The sequence below is a fragment of the Eutrigla gurnardus genome, assembly GCF_963514095.1.
Source record: "Eutrigla gurnardus genome assembly, chromosome: 5".
NCBI classification, from domain to species: domain Eukaryota; kingdom Metazoa; phylum Chordata; class Actinopteri; order Perciformes; family Triglidae; genus Eutrigla; species Eutrigla gurnardus.
The window spans coordinates 25,280,723-25,307,156 of record NC_139919.1 but is presented as its reverse complement, the minus strand read 5'-3'; the positions used below and the strand labels follow the sequence as shown (position 1 = coordinate 25,307,156).

Genomic DNA, 26,434 nt, shown 5'->3' with positions numbered 1-26,434 from the left:
CACAACATTATGTTATAATCACTGTTATGTTATATAACTGTCCATATGTGCAGTATAAGGACATGTCGTGCATTTCATTTCCAAACAAATGATTTGTTATTGCGTTTTAATTAACTTTGTAATAGATGGTTATAATTGTGGCTACACCACAGATGGCTGTATACGGCATACTGAGGATTAAAACAAAATTCCCCTTTCTTCACCCTGCTCCATATTGTTTTAACATCACCCCCCCCAAAAAATGTGGAAAACAAACACAAGATAATCTCACTTTGGTTCGTTTTGGTCTTTTTCAACACACATATCAGATCTATTATCATTTAAGCATCCATCCATCCATCCATCCATCCATTTTCTACCGCTTATCCTGTATTTAGGGTCACGGGGGGGCTGGAGCCAATCCCAGCTGTCATTGGGCGAAGGCAGGGTACACCCTGGACAGGACGCCAGTCTATCACAGGGAGACATGTAGAGACAAACAACCATTCACGCTCACATTCACACCTACGGGCAATTTAGAGTCACCAATGAACCTATCCCCATCCTGCATGTCTTTGGACTGTGGGAGGAAGCCGGAGAACCCGGAGAGAACCCACGCTTACACGGGGAGAACATGCAAACTCCACACAGAAGGAACCCGGGCCGACCCGGGGATCGAACCCGGGACCCTCTTGCTGTGAGGCGAGAGTGCTACCCACTACACCACCGTGCAGCCCCCATTTAAGCATCCCTGACATGTAATTGGAGTGTTGAGAAGGTGATATCCGCCATGGAAGGACACGCTAGCGTAGTAAAAAAGCCACATAAACACCTTGATGAGGAGCTTAATCGTGCAGAATGAAGTTTCTGCCCTGTAGAGACCTTCTGCATTCAATTAGCAATGAAAAGGTCTTTGTATGGAAATTTGATCTATTTATTTGCACAATAAATTAAGCAGCAGAAACACAACCACCATTGAAAAGAAGCAGGTGAGAATAAAGAGAACCCCTCATAGACGGATTCTCACCTAAGTGAGCATTGTAAGCAAATACATGTGTAATCAACAAAAGTAAAAACACACAAGTTGGGAACATAAATCATGCAAGCAAAAACATATGTTTTTATCATCGATTCCATAGTTTAGGAATGCGTGATGGCAGCTGACATCTCAAGGCAAAAGTTGAGCATGTTTTATTGTCACGCAGGAAAGATGACACACGAGGACGCCCAGACAAGACTTAACAACAAAGTCGACAGGCCTTTCTACTCGCTAAATCCAACCCGACTTCCTGTGTCACTGGCTTAAGTGTGAATGTGATTGCCAGTCTGATTGCCCGGAGGATGCCGGGTAATTACGCCGCTCACACTTCGCCGTACCTTGAAACCTGGATTAGGTCTCACACGCTCACACATCCGTTCTCACAAACACACACAACGTCCTGCGTGAGAAGATTTAGTCCACGCGTTGATGTCACGGCAGGATGCTCACCTGGAGTAAATCTGTAAGAGGATTACGACTGGGGACTGGGAGGCCGCTGGAACGGCTGCTGACTGGAGCGTTTGTACTGGCTTTGAAAAAACCATCACACCAACGTTGAGTGCACACACGCCAAATCATGGGGTTTTATGGCAAGCAGCCTGTTCTGTTAAAGAGGTCAAAACCTGCCTCAAAAACTGCCTCAAAAACAACGCAGCGTGTTGCAGATACCGTGTTCAAAAGAGAATAAAAGTATTTTCAAACTGCGACTGCTGATAAAACAAAACCCCCACACGTCTCCCAAACCCCCTTCTGTATCAAATCCTGCAAAAGAGGCCAGACTCGCTGCTTGTTTTGCGTGACAGGAACCCAGATAAGGCCAGATCGCTCGCGCGATAGCCGAAGACTTGAATAACTCAAGGAATGTCAGGACATTACGTATGGCCACGGTGAAGTGGCTCTTCCTGGCCTGCAGGGCTCTCCTTCCTCTAACAGGAATGTCTGGCAACGGCGGAGGAGAAACTATAAGTTGGCTCTGAAGGTGCTGCACTGCTTTATTAGCCCCAGAAGCTGTATAATGTTAATCTCCCATTGTGTTTGTTTCACCTGCCCTAAAGTCTAAAAGGGCTCATCAGTTCTATCCTGTAAAGTAAAAACAACACACACATAAACAACTTTTTATGGCTCATAATCATAAAACCCACATCCGATAGTTGAATGGTGAAGTAAGACCACCACCCAGAGCCTCGTCCACCACAGTGAATGTGAACCCAGTCTGTATTTTTCCACTCAGCTGAGGTATAGGGGCTGCGTTCACAAGCCGCAGTGAGATCCTGTGTGGAGTATTCGAGGAATGTCTGGCATCCTGTCTTCTGCACTTACTGCTCTCCGGGTTGGATGATGTCACGCCCAAAGAACATGTATACATAGGAGGGGATGTAAATCACATTAGGAAGTCGCAGATGTGATCGGTAGCTGGAACAAATCAAATTTGCGGTCATAATTTTAGCAAAATGTCTCGAATGGACAGAGTGGCTATGATTACAGTTATGGGACGTTTCTTCAGATCCATAAAATAAACCACAGCTGGGGCTCAACGAGCGAGACTAGTTTTTCTGGCTCTTATCTGAGAACTGTGACCTGAAGCAACTGCAAAAAAAAACAAGAATTCCACACTTTGCTTTGGCCAAACCCGAGGAACGGAGAAACAAGTCGAGGATAGGGTTACATAGCGAAAGTCTTGCTTCAGAGATTTGAGGGCCCTGATAAACGGAGAGCATGGGGACCTCCTGGGGACATCCCACATGACTGAGATATGATCACCGCTCATAAGGTCTCACTGCTGGTACTCGCGCTCTTACATAGCCACAAGCTCATTATTAATTACATGTTTTTATTTTTAGCATATGCTGTGAGATGTGACGACTGAGCTCCGGGGTTAAATCATGATAGTTATGTGTTATGCAATCAAACTTGATCATATGCTTCTACTTCTACAGTTATTGTGCAAAAAAGTACATTTTCTAAATTTAAAATGTCTGTTGATATACAGTTTTTATATTTATATTAAGATTTGATAAGATAATCCTTAATTAGTCCCACAGTGGGGAAATAGCAAAGGAGGAGAGTGCAAATAACTTCAATAGCAGATACAAAATATAGAATATTGAAGTTTTAATGTATTTTGGTTAATTGTTTACCTAGTGTGCTGTAGTGACCAAAACATCTCTTATAAATATGTGATTTATGTAATTCTATGTAATTGAATTCAGAATCCCAGATGACTGTTGAACACACGTTTAGCATCCCTCCTTGAAACAGTGGCCTTCTCAAGTTCATTGAGTGTGAGCGCCATCTAATGGAAGATATTGGGAGTTACCGATAATTAAAAAAGCTATCTGTGGTGGGAGTGAATAGACTGCACAGCCTGCAGACAAAACTATTCCCTTCATGATCTGGACTGTATCACCCCCCATGTGACCGGAGAGTTGAAGTAAAGACCAGATTGTCAAAGTCTCTGTTGACAGTGAAGAGGTTGTTGAAATGTGGGTGTGTGGAAAAATCAACAGGCTGCAGGCAAACACACATAAAGTGAGTTTTCATGAACAGAGGATGTGAGATTAACCGGACCATGTGCTCCCTCTTTGTGTTTTTACTTCAGCTATTCATATTTAAACTAAAATCCAACAAAAACACCGGAGGAAAACTGCTGAGGCGAGCAATCTAGGTCCAAAGGCACACCGGGCTGCTATTGGTCAGACTCCAGTGATTCTGATTCCAAGTGTTGACTTCCAACCAGTATTGTTAATAAGTAACATTGCTGCTCTAAAGGCTAGTTTAAAGGGAAATGTCCCCACCACATGGGTGATCTATACTCACTGATCATTAACCTCATTTTAGCTGCGACGTCGATCCAAAATAAGAGATTTTACATGAACAGTTCAGTTTTAAATGCTAGATAGAACCAGATTATGGTTTGTATCAACAATTGGATTAAGTTGTAGTTTAATGAACAACAGATTCTTTTCACTGATGACATTTTTGACACATTTTGACATTTCTATAAAAATAGAATTACAGTTACTTTAACATAACAAATCATGTGATCACTTCATTAAAGGATGCATTAAACCACCACGAATGAGTTAAAATCAGCTCCACCTTGAGCAGCACTGAAATGCTGCTTATTACAAATAAATAAGATTCAATAAGTCATTTTGATTGTGATAAATAAAAATGTAAACTGTAAAAATGCTGTTGGGATATAAATCATTGTAAATTGAACAAAAGAACAAATAAAGGAGTAGCTTCTAGGAATATACTTGAGCTGTTAATGGAAAATATTTTAATTAAACTATTTAATTCAAAAAAACTAAATGTTATATAGGCTATTTTTATATTATTATGAGCAAATAAAACCAACCATCCACTGCACATAACAGTGCAACGTCTCGCGCTCGAGGACAGGAATAATTACAACGCACGCCCACGTGACCTTTCTTTGAGAAACTGCGTTGTGGGCTGAAACTAAAGTCACCGATGTCCCCTTCTAATGTCATGTGTATATTTAACGGTCCGCGCGCGGTGTGTTTCGTCTGCTGCGCGCGACACCACACAACTGCCCCACGTGCCAACGCCCTTCCCCTCTCAGGATGGCTTTTTATTGGTCCAAAACAAAGAGATAACAATAGCCACGTGCTCGTGTTTACACACCTTCAAAATTTCAGGCGGGATGTGGGTGCCGTTTCTCATACAACACAGCTTCCGGGTTCACTCTGAACCGAGAATACCACCGAGAAGAGACCGGACTACAAGGAGGGGAGCCTTATTTTTAGTCACTTTATTCTTTGAAATAAAAGGTGTTGTAGGAAAAACAACATGGGGAATTACCCGTCGTCCAACTCGCGCGTTCCTTTTGAGTTGTGCCAGTTACCTGTTTCCAAAGAACAGGAACGTCACTGCAACACAGAAGGTAAGCCACACTTCACTTACTTCACATCTCTTGCAAATATTTTATATTTTAATAATAATAATAATGGAAAAATAGTGAGGCTGGTCCAGAATGCATTAAGTGGTTGTTGTCGTTATCTGAGAGATGCTTGTAAAATCACAGCAAAACCTTTAATGCATGAAATGAGACGCATAATATGAGCCTCTTATTCATCTATATACAATAACCCTCAGTTAAATATAATAAATGACAGGCTGTAGGCTGTTTAATACTTCCATGTGTTTGTGGGGGAGAAGGCAGTACAAAGACTTGTTTCACATCTTATCGCTATGACCATCACATTACACAATTGGTAGTTGTTTTATAGCTCAAACATCTGATCCTGAACCAGAGTCTGAGCCGTCTTGCCACATCCCATTAATTAAACGTTGTTGTTTTAGACAGACAGGAAATGCCTGTTGCTCAGTCACTGCCATATTGCGCTCTGTTTGGCCCGAGAGAGGTTTCACAGAGGCCTCCGGTGATGTCATAGCGTTCCCAGACCCCTGCTGAGTGATGGGAAGAAAAAAAAAAGAAGACAAATGAATGTGAGAATAGAAGAGGAAGTCACTGGACAAAACCCAGTGTAATCCAGAAGAAAGGAAAGCAAACAATTTGATTTAATTATGTTTTCAAACCTCTGGATGGTCCCCTGTCTGTTTCCTCCCTTTATAGTCTTTCCATCCACATGGCTGTCTATGTCCACTAATACATTTTATTATTCTTTTTCTGACATAAAGCATCATTTTAGAAATGAATATAGAGGTACGGTACAAAATACCTGCTTTCAGAGAGTCGTGTTCTTTCTGCAAACCACCTATGATAACAAAATGTGTTTATTATTAGACACCAAACATAAAAACACATTTAATGGGATACAGTATGATGAAAATCAATTCTTAGGGTTTGCTCAAGGGCACTTCAGCAACACAAATTCACTCTCTAAATGTTTTTAATGTATGTGTTGGAGGTCATCCCCTTTTCTTACATACCACTATGCACATCTAGGTGGCGCCACCATATTACAGTGAGTACGCAGAGAGGGGGGAGGGCCACTGGCTGAGAGCACAGCACTTCATGATCTGTCTTTGGCAGGAAAAGGGATGAGTTCATTGGATTATTGCAGCCAAGCTACACTACGTGTGTCACCGCCCCCCCTTCTGTATTAGAGCCCTGCATAAAACAGTAAACATGGATCCATTGTCCAAATGTAAACTCTATATGATGCAACAGTTTGTTATACGTTTCCTCTGTGGTTCAGCAGGTTGTGTCCTCTCAGATCTGTTCCTACATCCGAAGCCATAAGCAGGGCCTGTCTGTGACGGGTATAGTGCCTATTGCGTATGTGAGCACTCACCCCTTCAACCGTGATACCATCAGACGGGGCGAGTGTTTGGTACGAGGATGATGAGTGGAGGAAGAAGTGTAGGGTTTCAGGTCGGGCCTTTATCGGCTCGAGGCAAGGATCCATCATCACGGCGTCTTTGTGTGTTTTCAGATCACATCTATGTTTAGTTTGTCTCGCGTTACACGCCGCGTATCTATATTGCACATCTGTAATAGCTGGAAAGTAAAATAAGGACGCCCCCCCCCTCTTCTTGCAAGAGCGTGACCTCGACCATCTCTCTTCCATGTGATGAAACCCTCGGGTGGCATAAGGGGAGGCGGTTAAACATTCAGCACCACCTTAATTATTCAAGACCGCCGTGCCACGTGAGTGTGTGTGCATGTGTGTGTGAAAGAGAGAGACAAAAGAGAAAGAAGATGAGTCATTTCAATACTCAATCCTCACATATATGTCACCTTTTAATTGTCTTTGCTGATGGGGAGGCTGTAACCGACAAAGCAGTTGCAATACATGTTTAATTTAATTAAATTTCATCACCAGGTCATGGCAGTTTCATCCTTTTGTCATCTGCATTATTAGTAGTATTATTAGTGGACCTATAGATTCAGCATGCAGCCTTTCAGTGCATCTTCCATTATGTGGGGAATATCAGCTCAGATCCAATCTCATGTGTTTGCAGTTTAAAGGCCGACAGCAGAACGCCAGATCGCAATCTCGGCTTCCTCCTCTGAAGTTCCACTTCAGTAATGCTTCCTCCCCCCCCTGTTCTTTTCTCCTTGTCTTGTCTCCGTCCTTCCAAGCAGGAGAAAGGGTTTTTTGACCTCCCGAAAACTGTGAGCCGGATGCGCCCTGAATAGATAAATTAAAAAACAAAAATTGGCCCCCGTGTGTGGAAGCACCTGAAAATGCGATTATAGAGAGAAAAGAACAATTGCTGACAAAGGCAGTTTGTAAATGAGAGCCATGTTGTCTCGTGTTCATGTGTGTTTCTGAAATTGTAAACTGGAAGTCTCCTCATCCACCACCATCCAACACAAACAGAATGGATGCACCATTTTTTTTGCCCCTGTTTTGCTTCTTGTTGTTAATCCTCTGGGATATTAGATATACTTTAGCAAAGGAAGTTCTCATATTTACAAGTCCCCAAAAATAGCCCCCGTCACCCAGCACTCTCAGTATATCAGTGTCCCACCCGAAGCCAGGGGGGCCTCCCAGAAGTTTCCCACACGTGTCACAGGCCAATGTCACGACAAGAGGCTGAGAGAGAGAGAGGAAGGGGGCCGGGGGAATGGGAAGGAGGCGAGATTAGCCTGACGGAGAGGCGAAGAAAAATAATGAGTAAGATAAATAAAAAGAATGCCAGAAGGAGACGGAGGGGGTCAGAGCAAAGGGCGCGGATGGTGGTCGGCTTCATGGCAGCGGCGGGACGTGGAGGACAGGAAAAGGGGCACAGATGGGCGGAAGCACTCAGCAGAGTAGAAGTGCTAAAGGTGAAGCGAGTGTCTGTGAAACTGACCTCCGTGTTTCCCCCCCCACACTCCCATGGAATCAAGCGTTATGTAACGTGGCGTTTACGGCCCAGGCGGCTCCCCCTTTCATCTCATCGATGAGGGAATTCGGAGATGTAATCCCTACCTGCCGCCGGTCCCCCCACTTGTTTACCTGTTTGAACATATTCGCCGCATACTGTACATTGTGACATCTCAAAGTGTCCCGGACAGGAGATCGACTTACAGCGTTCTCCGTTTGGCTCATGCCATTCCGTGACAGTTGTCTTTGATGTCTGGTATGCGGGTCTGTCTAAGGAGGGAGCCTCCAGATAGCGAGCGCCGTTCAATCCGACACACTGCTAGCTTCTGATAGCGCGGGAATTATCAGCTACATTTGATGTCACTTACTGGCAAAAACCCCCCACTCGTATGAGGCGTTAGATATAGTGGAGAAAAAAAATATGTCTTGATTATTGTTGATGTTTGACCTTCACGGTGAATAGTCGGACACTGGAAGGATCCTGGTCCAGGATGAAAGTTACACAAACATGTAAAATGTACTGCACAATTGAACTGTAGATGAATTTAAAATATTTGAACGAGGTTATTGACATTTTTTTGTGTGGTGAATAGGGGTGGGTAAAAATATCGATACGGCAATGTATCGCGATACTTTGCCACCCAATACAATATCGATTTTTCAACTCCAAAGATCCATTAAAAAAAAAAGATTAATGTTTAGATGCGTTGTGAATGCAGTACTTTATCCTCTTTCATTTTATTTTCAATATTTATTCCAGTGAATTTCACAGGAATTAATCAAATCTGATGTACATATACAGGTACTTGTGTTTTTATCTTTAGTTATATCGCAATATCGTGATATCGTGATACGTATCGTGACCAAAGTATCGTGATACGTATCGTACCGTGAGGTTCTTGCCAATTCTCACCCCTAGTGGTGAAACCGTATTGGCACTTATTATTCCAGACAAATAACATTGGATATCTTACTAAGTTTTAAAAAATCATGAAGACATTGCACACAAACATCCATGACATAGTGATGGAAGCCATTCAGGTAAAAGTTGTGTTTGGTTATTGTGTTAGATGTGCTAAAAGTGCTTCATACAAGATTGAGAGCATTTTTGTTGGCTTTCAACAGCTCTCAACGGCTAAGCCGGCGGCTTGCAGGTTTAAGGTGCTAACAGTGCTAATCGCGTAAGCTCATGCAAAAGCACTGACGGAGCTAAAAGTACCCGTGGGGAGGGTGAGTGCTACGTTTCTGCGATAGATGATAAATCTTTATAAATGCTCTGCATCTCGCACATTCCACCTTAAAGATTTCATGTGTTTCTCTGAAAAGTTTACTTTGACTGAAACAGACCAGCGTTGTGTCCGTCAACCGATAATCCGTCTCACAAACAGAGGGAGTCTGGTCGTTTGCCTGCTTTCTGCTCCCTGGTTCGGCTGCAGCCGCTGCAGGGCTGCAAATCCATCATGGAGGAGAGCTGTTTCACTCATGTATTTTTTATTTTAATTTGGATTTATGATTTTTCATTGTCTAAAAAAATCTAATAATAGGATGGGAACATGGCAATTTTTTTCCCCCACGTCCCATCATTTTGTGAAAATCATCAATCTGTGGATAAATGGCAGAAATAATGATGAGATCAAAAAGAAGGGAGGGGAGGGTTTTTACAGAGCATTTGTATTTGACGTGAATCTTTGAGATAGAGAGAAGAAATACACATGATCTTGTTTCATTTGCAAATGACTGATATTTTGTGGCGGTGATCAGTGATCCTGAAGGATCCCTCAGGTAGCAGGAAAGGAGAGTGTGTCTCTGTGGTAGCAGAGGATGGATAGCAGCTGTTTCCCTGGAGACCTGGGACTAACATGACCTACACTCTAATTACCTACTCCCACCAGAGTCAGACTGGGAGCTCGAGACCCTTAATGCTGAAAACTGAACTCTTTGCCTTCATGAAGCTACTTTCCTCTTAAGTAGCAGAAAGGTAAACGGACAGCAGCTGAGGACATGAAGCATGGACAGGACAACACAGGAACTTGGGGTACAACGCTGCCATGACTCTAAAGCAAAGCTGACAGGTAAATTTAAAAAATATAAATAGCTAAAATAACTCTTTTGCTGAGGACAGGTGGTGGAAAGACTGTGTCCCCTCCCTCGTATGATAGATCTCAGGGTGTCATATTCTATTATGTCAGATAATTAAACCCCAGCATGGCTTCCCTGTTCAGGTCAACAGACATGATTGCTGGCATGCTGCATGAAGTGAGGCCACGCTGTCTGCCGTCATTAAAGCCTTTTATATGCAAAGGGGGAGTTGAAGGCCTTTAAATCGCCCTTGACACCAAAAGAACAGCCGGACCTGCTGGTGCAGTGCTGCTGGTGGCTCCAATGCCTTTTTATGACAGTTGACATGACTAGTTCATGGAGCTCTGGAAGGAGAGGCTGGACTCGTGGGAGAGTGTCAACTATATGTCCTTCATAGCGATGCACAGTCCAGCAGGCTTTTTGTTATAGCCTGGTGTTCATTTGTTTTTGATCTGAGGGATCGTTTTTTTGGGAGGCCAGCCAGGGTTGGAGTGCAGATATCATGATACCGTGAAATAATTTTAAAAAAAAGCATCCATCATCATTCACAAGGTGAAAACCAAAGGGAGTAACACTGTTTTGATAACTCAGAACGCTCGGATGCCAATGAATTCTGCATGAGCTAACAAAGTAACTTCCGTGACCTTTTGACATGTTCGGACCATTACGGGGTTTTGTCCAGTCGGATTTCTATGGGAAAATGTGGAGCTGGACTGCTTTATAATCTCCAGAGAGGGGCAGAGAAGGGGCAACTGGTAGAAAAACATGGAAAGAGAAAGCTGAAGTACAGCAGAAGGTTACCGCCATACAGCTCGGGTCTGTCTCACTGTCTCTGGCTACCAACAGCAGAGGAGTGGAAAGAGGGTTGGAAGCAAATATGCTATTATGTAACGCGGTACCTGGAGCTCTGTGTTATCCCTATATGCCCTTTCCATTGGGACTGTGAGACAACAACAAAAAAACGAGGCACATGCAAATGGTCGGTATATAATGTGACAGCTGCCGGCGTGTTGAACTTCTCGCTTTGTGGAAACGTTGGAACCTTTTGAACCGAGAGTTTGTCCAAGCTTGTTGTTGAAAGTGAGCTTAGATGTCTTTTTTTTAAGGCGTGCTGAGTGACGGCGGCGGGTAATAATAGCAGAGGTATTTTTGTGTCCCCCCCCCCCCCCCCCAAAGGGCCTTCTGTGGGTCGCCGAACGCTTTGCGGTCAAGGTCTGCATCACCACGGGGGTTGGTTTGAAACATTACGTTACCGCTAGCAACATGTTGGATACACTCAAATCTGTTATTATTAGATTTTTTTGGGGAAAGTGCCCAAATTGGGCTTTGCATCTTGTTCATATTTTTTTTTGTTTGCAATAGTTATTCCATGATGTAATTTGAGGTTTACAGAGGAAATACTTGATAGTGTATGTTGGAGTGTTTACTGCTTCTTAATTGCTTCTGTGTGTCTAGCGGTGTGGGGATTTTTAAAAACACTTTTCACCCTCACACTATAACACAGCTCGCAGGAAAGCTCGCAGGAAAGTAAAAAAAAAAACTCGGTTCCACTTTTCAGGAAAATTATCCTCGCTAAACTGCCCGCCTTAGCTCCACCGAGAAATGATATTACACGATACAACATATGAAAAGAAACTCATTAAAATGTTAAAATAATTGTAGCCGAAAACCCTTGAATAGAGCTGCTCAGCAGTCCCCCCCCCCCCCCCCCCCCCACCCAAACCACTCCCGTTTCGCTAATGAGATTTTGGATTCCTTTCTTCCGATTATTTAAGAGTGAAACAATTTAGAGGTTAGAATTTGGGACCCTGGAGGCAAATTCTGACAAGCCCTAAATTGCCTGGGAAGCGATTTCCTTTTGAACTGTGTCATAAATTCTAACGATGTTTAATTTTGATCCTCCTAACTATAGGTTTGCTGTTTAATATACACCACAAGAATTCACTGCTTTCCCGTATGCCTGACAGGATGAATGTGAATACGGCTCGAGGGTTTTTTTTTTTAACTGCGGTGCGGCAGTGAAACTCTCTGGGTCAACAACATCCATCCCTATTTAAAATATTATCCCACAAAACAAGCATTAATATAGCTAAACACACACTCCTTCCATATTTAAACACACCTTTCTTTATTTAGCGTTATAGACCTCTCCTCTTTACAAGGCTTCCTTTTTATCTTTTTATGCGTTTCTGAAGGAACGATTAAAAATACGCAGCTTTACCTTGTAACTTTTAATACTCGACCAGAGCGTCTATTTCTGGCGTGCGCCTGACAGGCCGTCTCGAGCGAGGGCCGCTGCTGTTTGTGCGGAGTCGTGTTAAAAATGACAAAGACCTTGACATTGACACCCGAAACACCTTCCTGTTCCTCTTGGGCTTGAGACCGTCCACCGCTCAGAGCTGTGATTAACCCTCTTGACTGTATAACTCTGTGGATTTTCCACCGCATCAGGCATGCTACTGTCTAGTCAGTGCTTGGAAGGGAAAAAAAGGAACAAAATGAGGATTGAATTCTGCTGCGGTTTGCCCTTTCGGATCACCATTACGAAGATCGGTTACTGCGTCTCATAAAACGACAGAAGGCGTCATTGATTATTCGCCACAGTCGTAAGCCGCACTTACAAAAACAAAACAAACAAAAAAAAGGGCTAGAAGTTAAGATGTCCGTGTTGTTCTGGGCCAAAAAGCATTTCCTGCATCTCCTTCGGTGGTGCATCCGCCCTTCATCCCAGAGAACACTGAGACAATAGAACAGATGGAGGAAGAACACTGTCCGTGCATCTGGTTAAACGCATTGAAAGGCCATTTTTAGCACGTCTCCCACTGACAGGGAGGCCTAAAACAACATTTTGGTGGAGCCGTGCCACTATTTCATGTTCAAACCTAGTCCTTTATGGTAAAGTGACACATTGATTTACTGACATTTTAGTATACTTTTTAAAATACTGAAAAGACATTTGGATAAATAAATGTTTTCAACGGCGTCCCCCGGACTTTTTCCGTTGCGTTAGCGTTGCAGGGGTCGCCTAATGCAAGGAGCCGACGCGTGTTACGTAAGGTCATGATTTACGCTTCTTCAATGCAAAAATGAACCAGGAAATTCCTCATATAGCAGTCCATTATCATTACTATTATTAACAACCTGCCTACCGACAGGAAGAGGTGCATCGGTCTCAGATGAAGAGAGAGCCCATAAAGCAAAGTTTAATAAGTTGAGGAAACAGAACTAATTCTTGAAGGATGATCAGACAAAAACATTGGCTGTTTCCACTTGTTCTTTACAGGTGTTTGTATGATAACTGGAGCAGAAATGTTTTTCTCCGTGAACCACATTTAAAACATCACAGGCAAGTTTTTACGGATCTACTTTTTCATGCAGATTGAGCCACTGAGGAAGACCATGAGATGTGGTTGAAGCTTAAGAAGTAGCACCAAAGTGGACCTTGTCTTCTGTCTTATTTATGGATTAAAGCCCGATGATGTTGTGAAATATCATCATACAGTATGTTTGCAAGTATATATATTGTGGTTCGTAATCTGTGATATTAGTAGTATTTACATTTTTTCCTCTGCACTGAAAACATTTAATAATTAAAAAAATGAATTCTGAAGTGAGTTCCACACTAGCAGCGCTCCTATAAGTTGCTTCGTTTACTCCACTTGCTGGTGATTCACCCTCACGGTGGTGTTTTTAATTTACTGAAATCTGAAATTGCAGAAGTGAAACCGAGCATGCATGCATTTTGTCAGCTCGAGACTACCACAGCATCCAGTCTCATGATCTGAGGATTTTGGAAATGAGAACAATCTGTGAAGGGCACCGAACACATGGCAAGAACTCCCCTAAAAATGGCTCCAATTAAAAGACAAACGCTGCACTGATGCTTTGAAACAAGCCTTTTTTAACTCCATATGTTTCATCATCCACATAAGGGACTTTTTTTTTTTACTGATACGATGTATTTGCCAATAGCTTGAGAACTCAACTGTGTTTTTTTGGAAAGCAGGTGCTTGACTCCGATGGTCCTAATGAAAAGACGGGAGCGTGTATTGAAAACAAATGTGAGCACATCAGCGCTGCAACAACAACAAAAAAAGCGATGACCAGAAAAACATTGTTGTATGAATGTGGCTCATTGTGCCGGCCCATGTGTATTTGATGGAGACGGTTTTGGTGTTCGCATTGAAGGTGGGTATGACTCACTTCATCCATTAGATCAGTGGCTGGGGTTTGGACAGCAGCCCTCCCCTGATACTGAGACCACCACGCACAAACTCTCCCAAACGGCCATCTGCTCAGCATTTCGACGTTGCTTTTGAATCTTTTAAAGAGAATTAAAATACTGCAAATGTAACACTTTGCTGTCCAAGGAGCAGTCGCAGCGCCGCTCGCCATGGCAGCAGTCACACTGCTGCGGGCCAACTTTCCTTGAGCGAGCGAGTCATGTCTGCCCCGGCTTCTCTGGAAATAACTTCATTCGTTGTAGGGGCCCTCGTGAGATCGCTGCATCGCATATGCTCGGTACCCAAAAAGGGGGGGGGGGGGGGCATTATGGTTCAGAGGAGAGCATTCCTGTTTGCATCCAGCGGAATAAAAATAGACGCAGCTTTCGAACAATTGTGTTGCACAGTGCGTCCTTCACCGGGGTCAGAATGTAAGCTTTTCTCTCTCTCTACTGCAGCGGGATGTTATGCTGTTAATGCTGCTTGCATAGCCGTCAAACCAACAGTGTGGGTTCTTCCTCAGTTCCCCGCCAACGTCCAGAGGCGTCGTTGCTTCCGTCATGCTGCCACGCAATCGGACTGACATTAATAGTGTCCGAGGGTCAAGGTCAAGGATGAAGGAGACCATGACATGCTCGCTACGCTAATGTTTAGTTTGACATTCCACTGAATGTAGAGTTCTGACTGCATGTCAGAGTGGTATATATATATATATATATACACAGTGTGTAGAGGGTGCAGGCTATTTCATGGCTCATCTTTAAGCATTGTTGTATAATTTGGATTTGATTGCTGAAGCCCTAAATGATCTGCCCTTTGCATACGTGAAAAGGAATGGTTTGAAGCATTTAGAAATGGATTAGAAAGTGTTTTTCTTAAGTTTTTAATCTCTTGAAAATAAGAAGTTTTGTGTTTTTGTTTGCATGTTGCTACAGTAACCCAGAACTGCCCAAACCAAACCCTGGCTCCAGATAGCGGTATTCACCTTTTCGTGCACACAGGAGAAGTTTCTGTCGGTTGACGCCAACACGCATGCTGCACCTTTTTAAACTGGAAAAACAAACGAGCTGATTGAATGGAATTTAATATTTCTGCAGACGCTCATCAGTGTCTTAAATGATTGCGCCAAATGATCCTGAGAGTGGAGTTCCTTCCCTTTTTTGGATTGGAATCAGCCCGAGCGATCATTATGCGTTCATTAACACCCCGCGGTCTGCACTCATGCAGTAAAGCAAGCATTAGGCCGAAAGCAGCACTTGTTACTGCAGCTCTGCTGTGTTTACAGGGAAAGCCTGATTGCAGACTCCAATCTCAGCCTCGTATTCACTTCCTGCGTTAATTCCCTTTTGCCATAGCAGATCTTTCTTTCTGAGGCAACGGCGAGGGCGTGGGTGGTGGAGGGGAGGGGAGGGGGGGGATTTTACTTCTGCTTTGCTTCACCCTAAACACCATTCACCCAAGGCTCATATAAAGAGCAACCATATCCTGCTAAAACAAACAGCATTGAGGTGGTAGAAACAAATGCTTTTGTCTTTGAGTTATATTTAGTTCCTGCCTGCCTTCACCCCAAACGCCGACATGTTGGCAGCCGCTGAAGCCCAGAAGCAGTGTTCCTCCGTGTGTAACATGGATCATGTGTGTGTATAAGTCGACCTGCGTACGCCGAGCAGATACGTCCTCCGATAAGTCGTTTTTTTGCATCTCCATCCTCACGCCTATCATTTCCTATCCTTTGTTGGGGATATTTGACACACAGCTGCTGCTGTGGCGCCCCGGGCCTCTCTCTGCTCCATAGCACTCCCTTCACTGATGGTCCTATAAACCCCGCAGGCCACGGCTCCTCAGAGAGCGCTGGAGTCCAGAAGACAGGAAACAGCTTGAGAGGAGCCCAACAGTCAAGGCTGTGGGAGGGCAGAGGACAGGGTGGGAAATAAGGGGATTTCCTCATATGGTACTGGGATTATTATTATTAAAAGTGTGCAGTCCATTTGAATACAAGCTTAATCAATGTCCCCCCCCCCCCCCCCCCCCCCTCCATGATGATCTCTGGGATCTGTGATTGAAAAGGATCAAATGATGCTGTTAAAGTCTGTACTCTGTATTCAGATCAGTTTAACTCCTTCAGGGTGGAAAAGCAAAAAGGTGATCAAAGACTTTGTAATCTCTCTCGTTTTTTTTTTTGTCATCAAAGTTTGCACCAGGATGAGCGCGCGACTCTCTATATGCAAATGTGGCGACTTCCTGACGCATGACGCATCGCCTTCCAGCATGGCGTGTGTCCTATAGGCTACACACTCACTGCGCTTCATCACAGGCTCCGAGTGAATAATTAAATGAATTATTCAGAGGCCGTGTGATGCTGTGGGGGGGGGGGGGGGGGGGGTATCTGTGCTCACTGTGTCTTTAAAGTCGTGCAGAGAGGGGAGCTCCGCCGGAGAAAAGGAGGGGGCTGCTGTGCGCCAGTCGGAGGTGTCTGCCTGTCGCAGCGGCTCGGGGTTGACATTAAGAAGAGCGCGTCCGTTGAAGGCACCGATAACTCACACCGTTGAACCGATACTCATCATAAAAAAAGAAGAAGAAGAAAGAGAAAAACCCCGAGGATACATGGATGGACAGAGAAGCGGTGCAATCGGAATTAACTTGGCTTGGAATTTCTGGATATAATGGGGAATACGACACCCAAACCTTTGATAGGTGAGAGATGTTCTTCTGTGTCGCTCCTTTAGGCGCGGATGCACATGGTCGGTTCCGAGAGCGCGCTTCTCATCACGGGGGCGCTGAGCGTGATTCCCAGGGAGCGAGTCCAAGACAAGCGCTCCCTGGAAATGCACTTTTTTACACTCTTCATTTAGAGAATTACAGTGATGCAGCCCTTAAATGCAGAAAAAAGAGAAGAAATAGTAGGCAAATGAAGGGCACATCAACAAAAGGCATTAATATTTGTAACTAATAGTCAAATATCAATCATATTAATTTGGTTTATTAGTGTTGTTTTATTCTCTGTATTTCCAAATGACTTTAAATGACTGCTGCCTTTGCATTTCTGCTTTTTTTTTTTTTGCACAATCAGATTGTTTCCTGTTTAAATCTGTTATTTCAGTCAGGATTCTGTATTTTGTTGCCTGTTTTGTTGTTGTTTTTGAGGAGACTACTTAATTTATCCCAATGGGAAATTGCAGCATTTCAGCAGCCAAGTCACACATGCAAACATAGAGAGAAACACATAAGTATGAGGTCAATAAGGGGGGGGAAGCATAATCTTAACTAGAAATGACTACATACATAATAGGACCAATCTCAAGGGAATGAATCCTGCTTGTGAACTGACTGTCAGCTCCACTTTTTTTTTTTTTTTTGCATGAAGCTGCCGTTATGAGAATGACATTATCATGACACCTACAGCGCCTTGACGATCAGTTCCCCATATCACTCTGACTTAAAATCTGTCACAGTCCCACGCCCCCCACCAGACCCACTCGGTGGATAAATGATGTGGTTACCGCCACCAGAGCCAGCTGACGTAGGGTTTGGACTGAGAACAGTTAGTCACAGAGGGAGCAGGAGCAGCGTGGGTCCTTGCTTGCACTGTATGGTTTTGATTAACATGGAATTGATGTAAAAAAAATAATAATCTGTGTTTACTGGGTCTGTATTGGAGATGTGCACAGTATGTCAGACGGTAGGCTTTTATAGGTTGGCCTCAGTCGGTATAGAGTCATTTTGCAGGCCTGCGCCTGATGTCATAAAACCAGCTGCGAAAAGCGTATCAAATGATGTCATTGAGGTTTTTTCTTTTTTAAAACAAGAAATTCATGCTTTACAACATCTAGAAGATTACAAATCCGACCCTACAGATCCATAGAGGTCTCTGTGGTGCTAAGTGAATGACTTTATACATAGAGCCTAGAGATACGAAAGCATAACTGATCATCACAGATAATTCTGACGGACGCACATGATCACTTTTACATTTCACAAAGCCTTGCTCGGCCTGGCAGCGGTCATATGATTGCATTTATTTATGCCGTTTCCTTCATCAGGAGACAACATTCCCATAATGCACTACTAGGACCTCAGATGGTAGGAGGAATATGCTGCATTTGAGAACATGTCCATCATGCAAACATCACCTACACCGCTGTTAGCAGAAGGTCTGAGTGCATCGCCGGCATATTACCAGCTGAGTGATCTTTGAAAAACCCAGAAAGTTAAGCTTTATATCCAGAATCATCAAATCCTCTTTCAGACATCTGGTATTTCATCAGCTGAACAATAAAAAAATAGTATTAATCTGTTTCTCAAGCTTCAACTATATTTTCTATCCAATAATCTGCAAATGACCCTGTTTTTGTGCTACAGCAGAGTTTTGCTTGGAAATCAAAAATAATCGATATAGACAAATATGAGTCATGGTGAAAGTCTCCCGCGTACTTTTCTTGTAAACAGATTCCAACTATGTTTGCATTCGGCGTCAAACCACCTTGAAGTCTAACAAACACACTGAATGCGTTTCTTTCCTCGTAAAATATTTGCGAAGCCAAGTTTGTTATCCAATTATCCGTGTTTACGCGCCGGCTGTCTTCTTCTTCTTCTTCTGCGCTGCCTTTGTTGGCACATTGCTGCAGTCCCAAGTGCATTACCGCCACCGTGGTGTGAAACCACAGGCAGGACTGTGTATTGCACACGTACGCGTGCGTGCTCGTGTGCGTGCACGAGGCGAACAAAATAGGGACCTTCTTATTTAAAAAAAAGAGCTGTTCAACAGCGCCCCTAGAGGTCAAAAACTGCAGAGTAAACAAGCAAAGACGTAATTTTCCGATAAAATATTATTTTTTTCATGCTGAGGGAGGAATTTCTTGCCTTCCAGGTGGTTGTAAAAGTTTTCAAGGATTTTGGAAATGCTTTCAGAACGGAGGTAGTTGATAGACGACCTGCTGGGTTTTTCCAAAGTTGGCTCGTGACTCAAATGAAACGTTAATACGAACTTGGGCCCGGTGCCTGACCTGGTGGGCCGTGCCTTTCATCTAATAATGGCAAACAAGTGTCTATAACCGTCTTCACTGTAGGTTGTTTAGCTGCAGAGTCCCTCTGTCAGCGAGGCCGATCCCTCGCCGTGTTTCTCTCCATAATCTTTACCCAAAGTGTATTTTAGGCGTAGAAAGGAAAAGGGGGCACCCGCACATCATTTGAGATGTAACAGATGTTCCTGCTGCTGCTGCGTAGTTTAGAATATAATCAGCGATAATGTCTAATTTAGGAAATGTACTGTGGAACATTTCACTGAGTTATTGTCTTTACACCAGATCACAGTGAATTTTAAACAGAAATGTAATCACTGTGGGCCCCGGAGCCGTGCACAAAACACACGCCTCGCTTTTACATTTTTGGATTTCAGCCCGTCTATACCATAAACGCCCCTCTACAGCCTTCATTCGGCTTCATGTAAAACCCCCAAAAAACAGTCTCATTGAAGCTAGTTTGTCACATTTGTTACCTCATCCTTGTTAATTTGTTTTGTGACGCTTCGCAAATTCTAAGTAGTTCCAAGTAAGACTCCTGTGAAGATTAAGCCTTTCATTTTGGTATTTCTTCACTGACTAGGCAATGTGTGATTCATTCCACTTCTGAAGATAACAGTAGAGGAATGAAAGGGGCTATTCAGGGTTTGTTTATGCTGTAGGCCAAGGGTGTGTGTAACCCTGAGACGAAGGCTTATCGCGTCTGTTGTCGACTTTCTGTTGATTTTTTATGATTTTATTTTTGTTATGTTTTCTCTCTCCTGGGATGGATATTAGATCTTCTCAAAGATATGTTGATTTGTTATTATATAAGCCCAAGTCCCTTTTGATGTTTCCTCCAGTGTTAAATGGACTTTTTTTTTATCCCACTCTAAATTTACCTTGTTTTATGTCCTGTAATATAAATGTCCCATGTGGATGTGGTGAGGAGATTTGGGACAGTTTGCCTTTTTATACTGTAAATGTGGGTTACATGCTGAAAGAGGCTGTTTAATGTACTTGTTGAGAGGAGCACAGACGCTTTACAGTGTCAGTGTGGGGAAAGGAAGCGAGACAGACTGTGGGCTCCTTTACATAACTGTCCTCTGCCCCCTAAACCAACTGCTAAGGACCACTAGCAAACGAGTTATTGTGTGCTGATGCGTTCGCCTCTTCTTCTTTTTTTTCCAACAGCTGGTGGTCGCTAACATTCCTGCCTTTGACCTTGTCCGAGTCGCACACAAAAGCAGACCTGCTGTTCACACAGTTTGGCTGATCTTAGGTCAGTGCTTTTAGGTTTTCACACTGTACCCCTTTTGCTGCCCACAGATGCGACTCTGCAACCCCGTCCGGTGGCCAGCAGGCAGTACTACACCCTGCCGAACAACGGCCCAGGTGTGGAGAGAAGAACGTCTGCCGCGCCGGTCTCCATCAGCGTGGAGTCGCCCCGCTTTCACCCCCACGCCAAAGGCAAGAACATCAGGCTGGACGGGCAGCTTCGCCGCGCGACACGCAAGAACAGCTTCTGTAACGGCATCACCTTCAGCCACAGGCCCGTCCACCTCTACGAGAAGGTGCGTTTTCAATCTGCATCTGTGTTGAACAGCAGGATGTAAAAGCATAAAAGTCACATTTTTGATTCATGCCATTTTATTCAGGTGCGACTTCGCCTGAGCGGCGTGCACACCGGCTGGAGCGGAGCTCTACGTTTCGGCTTCACCAGTTTGGATCCCAGCGAATTGCTGGCTACAGACATCCCCAAGTACGCCTGCCCGGACCTGGTGACGCGGCCCGGCTACTGGGCCAAAGCTCTGCCGGAGAGGCTCGCCCTGAGGGACAACGTGTTGTCGTTCTGGGCCGATCGCCACGGGAGAGTTTTCTACAGCATCAACGATGGAGAGCCCATCCTCTTCCACTGTGGGCTCAGCATCGGCTGCCCACTCTGGGCCATCATAGACATCTATGGCATCACTCAGGAGGTCACGCTGCTCGGTAAGCACTTTGTTTGCTTGTCTGTGAAATGACTCCTATCAAAGACGTCTTATTTTGTCGTGATGAGTGAGAGGAACTGCCTCGCCATGACTCTGTAATCCATCATTACACTTCATATACATCTAATATTTGAGTAATGGGTATTTTTTGAGTCGCCTAGAGGGGCGATGTATTTTGGAACCATGGCTTTGACGACTACCGAAAAACCTCAGGGACTTATTTTTATAGCGTCAACACATTCACAGTTAATTTAAGCAGCTTCCAGAGAGAGAAAGAAAGCAGCTGTGCCGTGGAGGCCTGTATAGTAGGAGGAGACAGTAGGGCCCGGGTGGCTCAGTGACCCACTACCAGAACCATAACATACCAAAGATAAACAGGATGTGGATCTCAGTCCATGCCTGAACGTCCCCACACTCTTACTATCACTCTCCCATTGCTTTGCCACTTTCTCCCTCTTCCTTCACCCCACCCCCTCCTCCCCAGTGGTTCCCCTCTCCTCCTCACTAGGTGTGTTTATCTTCAGCCTGACAAAGAGCTATGGCCATGTTTGGTCAAGGCGGCAGATCCCAGGAGCTTTGGAGGGGCCAGTGCACTCAACTGCTCCAGCATCACTAGAGTAGTAATAAAGGAATGTACCATAAGTGAACGGGGGACGACTAGAGCCTTCTTTATATCCTACATAGAGGAATCTGTACTGTGAGCTCTGTGCATGAAGCTACCTGTTTAAGAGCTCATGTGAAGGACGAAAAGGAGGAGGGGGAGCCACATTTATCCTGGCGACTGGCAAATTAACGGCTGGCCGACACAGCTGACTTAAAACTATGTTTATTTAGCTCCGCACGACAGCCGCCACAGTTTTCTCCTGTTTTATAGTCGTGTTTTAGAGATAATTTATCAAACGAGAGAATAAGCATCATTAAATGATTAATTCGTTGCAGTCCTATGATGTGCTCATACGAACAAAACGCTCATAGAGGGAAAGCAGACATCAAAAGGGCTGCGGTAACACGTGCAGATACTATCTCGGCACCCGGCTTTTCCTCGGGCATCGCATATTAAAAAGTTTTGAGGGGGAAAAAAGGGCAAAAAGGAACAAAAAAAAAAGAGGAGGAAGTGTCCCGAGCTTTCTTGTGACTATGTCCAAGTCACAAACTTGTTTGTTCATATTCTCCACCACAGAAAGCGCCTTTGCTGAGAGCGTGGGATCCAGCTGCCTGAGTGCGGCCCGGCTGAGTGCCTATCTGCCCCAGAGTAGCCACGACTCAGCCAATTACAGCAACAATCAGCTGGAGAACAACCAGGCGGCTGCTGCCAAGATGGCCAACCTCCAGCTCAATAACTACTCACAGCTCATCCCCTGCTGCTCCTCCACCTCCTCCTCCTACACCCCATCCTCATCGGCCTCGACCGGATTCAGCACCCCGAGGGTGGCCCGGGGCCTTCCTTCCCCGCTGGACAATGACTTGCACTTTCACCCCGTCCGCGGCTCCGACGTGATTCTCTCCGCGGACCGCTCGGCCGCCTGCATCCACTTTCTGGACAGCAGTCGGACTCTAGTGTTCAGTGACCGGCCGCTGCACGTGGGTGAGACTTTGTACGTGGAGGTCGGCCACCTGGGCCTGCCCTACTTTGGGGCGCTGTTGTTTGGTTTAACGTCCTGCGACCCGGCTACTCTACACGCCGGGGACTTACCGGCAGACCCCGAGGTCCTCCTGGATCGTAAGGAGTACTGGGTGGTGCACCGGGGCTTCCCAATGCCTTGCTCTGGAGACGTGCTCAGCTTCAGTCTGCTGCCCAGCGGGGAGGTGCACCACGGGGTGAACGGAGTGGGACGTGGCCGGCTGCTCTGTGTGGACTCCTCTCAGGTCCTGTGGGCCTTTTTCACCCTGCATGGGGCTGTCAACAGACTCAGGATACTAGGTAAGCTCAGTGTATTTACAGAGAGGTCATCAACCAAACCCCCAAATATTCCTGAGGTCTTATTATGACACTGTTTTTGCCATCTTAAACTACCAAATAGATTACTTGCAGCAATTATTTGACATTTAAGGAAATGAGAGCATTCATTTCTTATTTATTTTGTATTAAATGTATTGTTTAAATGATCAAATGAAGCAATGTCTTATTAAATATGAGCTAATTAGCATACAGAACAGAAATCTGTACATTGGATTGGATATTGTTCCATTTATAATACGTTTTCTGAAATGTTTTATATGCAAATGAAACATATTCTAATGCCAACTTTTGGTGAATTAAGGAGAAATCTGACAAAAATACTAAAAGTGTGTGAAAGAAACAACTAGATATGTATTTTTTATGTTGTATTTTTTAAGCAAAATCTCAAATTGACCAGTACATGAAATGTTTTGACTCACCTTAATAGACAGAAACGAGAGTGGAAGCAAACTTTGGAATGGACTCTCTGCAAGAAAGCAAATAAGTGTATATCCTTACATGCTAAAACGATAAATGCCCAAAAAGGAGATATTCTTCAATTATCATCCGTCTGTTCTTGAGTCTTGGCAGCTCCTAGAATTTATTTTTTCCCAGACTAAAGGAATGCAGTGGAGTAACATGTGCCTGTTTGGTCTGACCTAGACCCACTACTCCCACATAAACTCCCATCAGCTCAGATCCAACAATATTATCCTCAAACGGAAACTACAAGTAAATCACTCAACTTTGAGTGATATGAATATGAATATCGGTCTTTTAAGCCTGACATGGATTCTGTATAGAAGTGATACGAACTACAGCTGCATACCTTTAAATGCTTTGCGTGATTTTTTATTTTTTTTTGTTCAAGCGTGTTTATTTTTTCTGTTTGTGACACAGGAACGTTGCAGTCCAGTCCTCCCTCCACATCTTCCAGCACTTCTCAGAGCAGCAGTCCAGACGACAGTGACTCAGACCTGGCGTTCAGTGTCAACAGATCCTCCTCTGCCTCTGAATCCTCTCTGGGTAGGTTCCCACACGTTGACAGCATCCCTACTGTGTATGCAGAAACCCACGAGGTCACGACAGGAAGCGTTTATACGTCACACTAGGCGAGGTGAAAGGTGTGTTGTTTCACGTTTAAGGCGGCAGCAATGGATCTCCCTTCTTTAACATCCATGATTTGGTGCATTCGAGCGAGAAAACCAACCAGAATTTTTTTTTTTTTTAAATGAAACATCCAAACATGATCTTGTTTGTGAACATATGCTTTCCTCTATCTTAACATTATAGTGAGTTTAATATTTTTGGGCTGTGTGTTGGACAAAACAAGGCGTTTGATGACATCACATTTGGCTCTAGGCAATTATGATGAGCATTTATCTGTCTTATGATGTTATCTAGATTAGAACAAAACCAGCTGATCAATCCACATAACGTCCTGCTTATTACATTTTTAAAATAATTCAGCAAAGACTAGATTCTATTTGTCCTGGCCGTATTGAAGATCTGTATCTGAAACAACAACGACAACAGACTCTCATGTTTTTTGCTTTCTTCTCATCTAGTCACCGCTCCCAGCTCCCCTCTCAGTCCTCCAGTCTCACCCACTCTCACCGCCCCAGAGCTGCCCCCTGCCGGCAAAAACGGAGAATGCACCGTCTGCTTCGACCAGGACGTGGACACCGTCATCTACACCTGCGGACACATGTGTCTGTGCAACGACTGCGGGCTGAAGCTGAAGAGACAGATCAACGCATGCTGTCCGATATGCAGAAGGCCCATCAAAGATGTGATCAAAACGTATCGGCCATGACGGCCTCAGATGTTTTAAACAGGTGATGTGACTTCCCCCCTTTGGTGGATGACACCCGCGTCACCCTTTCTCAGGCTCGGTTGGACCCAATTGGAGATAAGCCACACCAGAACATAATTGTGCCTATATTTCCATTTTATGTGGGTGGATCATTTCCGGAGATGCTCTTCATACGCAGAACTGTGATGGAGCTCATGTTGATACCTGGACTGCTACATGAGCGCCTTTTGCTTTGACTGAGAAAAAAAATAGATGACTCGGGTTTTGTATTTTCATGTCTCTTACGTGTATTTACTGAGCAGAAAATCCTGCTGTCGATATTTTGTCCTTAAATCCATCGTCCTAGATTTACGTGTGCTTCGGCAGAATATGTGGACCGTAGTCTATGACTTCTAGTGCCTTAGATTTATTTGTCACATTTAGTGTCCAAGTAATTATGCTACCAATCCTAGCCATATTTTCGATGTACAGTAACGGAAGCTTGTGGTGAGAAGGAATAAAGATACAAATAAAGACATTATGCAATAAAAGGTGTAATAGTAAGTGGAAAGATGTAACTGTATGGCGAATGTGTTCAGTGGCTTTAAGAGAAGTATGTTTGGAAAGTAAAAAATAAAGTATCTGGTTTTGCACTTTTGAGAGATTAATAAACGTGGACTAAGTGTGATTTAAATGTGTGTAGTTTCAATTATAACACTTCACCTTTTGCATTTAAAATGTAGAGAACCATAATGTGGGATTTAGTGGCATCTAGTGGTGAGGTTGCAGACTGCACCCACTAAATATCCCTCCGCTCACTTTTAATTTTCCATTAATTTTAATTTAATTCCATGACAGCATGGGCACATTCCATCTGCTGATGAAGGAGGTTCACTTGGAAATTAAAACCATTTATAAGGTGATTGCATCTCTGCTGGCCAGCAGGGGGCGACTCCTCTTGGTTGCAATATGTCAGATTGCATGGATATCTATGAGAAAATGAGCCTACTTCTCACTTGATTTATTATCTCAGTAAACATTGTAAACATTAATTTCTGGTCTCAATCTAGTTTCAAATCTTCTTCAACACAGCACGATGTTAATTTATTAAGTTATGATCCCATTTAGAGTCAAATAGATAATAAAGCAGGGTACACTTGAGGGCGGGGCTACCTTCTAATTGACAGGCCGCATGTCGGCGAAAGTGATGGACAAAATCCAACATGGCGACGGCCAAATTGCTGAACTCGAGGCTCCAAAACAGTTTTCCACAAACCAATGGGGGCTGTCACCATGACTACGTCCACTTATATATGACCTTATCACGTGGATGCAATGGACGCTAACGTTTCTCTGGAGATGGTGTGTAAGTATTTTTTTATTTATTTTTGCCAACATATTAATCTAAGCTGCTAGGTAAGGTTGAGGATCTATTTCTGCACACTTATATAAAGAACCAGATGTTGTCTGATGAACCAGAGTTACATGTTTGCTGTGTATGGTTGTTAGCTACACTTCATAGGGCCATATATGGTTAATTGTTAGCATATTTTTAGTACTTTTAAATAATAAATATAGCAAATTTA

General features: G+C 43.9%; 1 protein-coding gene across 1 annotated transcript; it reads left to right on the top strand.

Annotated features, from left to right (window-relative positions):
* The first annotated feature begins 16,566 nt into the window (after positions 1 to 16,566).
* On the top strand, positions 16,567 to 25,528 carry neurl1b (neuralized E3 ubiquitin protein ligase 1B). The gene is made up of 6 exons (XM_084009006.1): positions 16,567 to 16,820; positions 20,453 to 20,697; positions 20,782 to 21,115; positions 22,295 to 23,035; positions 23,954 to 24,079; positions 24,622 to 25,528. The coding sequence occupies exons 1-6, from the start codon at positions 16,790 to 16,792 to the stop codon at positions 24,867 to 24,869; spliced, it is 1,725 nt and encodes a 574-aa protein (XP_083865132.1). The 5' UTR covers positions 16,567 to 16,789; the 3' UTR covers positions 24,870 to 25,528.
* Positions 25,529 to 26,434: the final 906 nt, after the last annotated feature.

What these genes read in the sequence shown, in the direction of transcription:
- neurl1b (XM_084009006.1), top strand. Translation starts at nt 16,790, where the DNA reads ATGGGGAATACGACACCCAAACCTTTGATAG. An exon ending in GACACCCAAACCTTTGATAG is followed by an intron (nt 16,821 to 20,452) that starts GTGAGAGATGTT and finishes TGCTGCCCACAG; the next exon opens with ATGCGACTCTGCAACCCCGT. An exon ending in TCAGGAGGTCACGCTGCTCG is followed by an intron (nt 21,116 to 22,294) that starts GTAAGCACTTTG and finishes TCTCCACCACAG; the next exon opens with AAAGCGCCTTTGCTGAGAGC.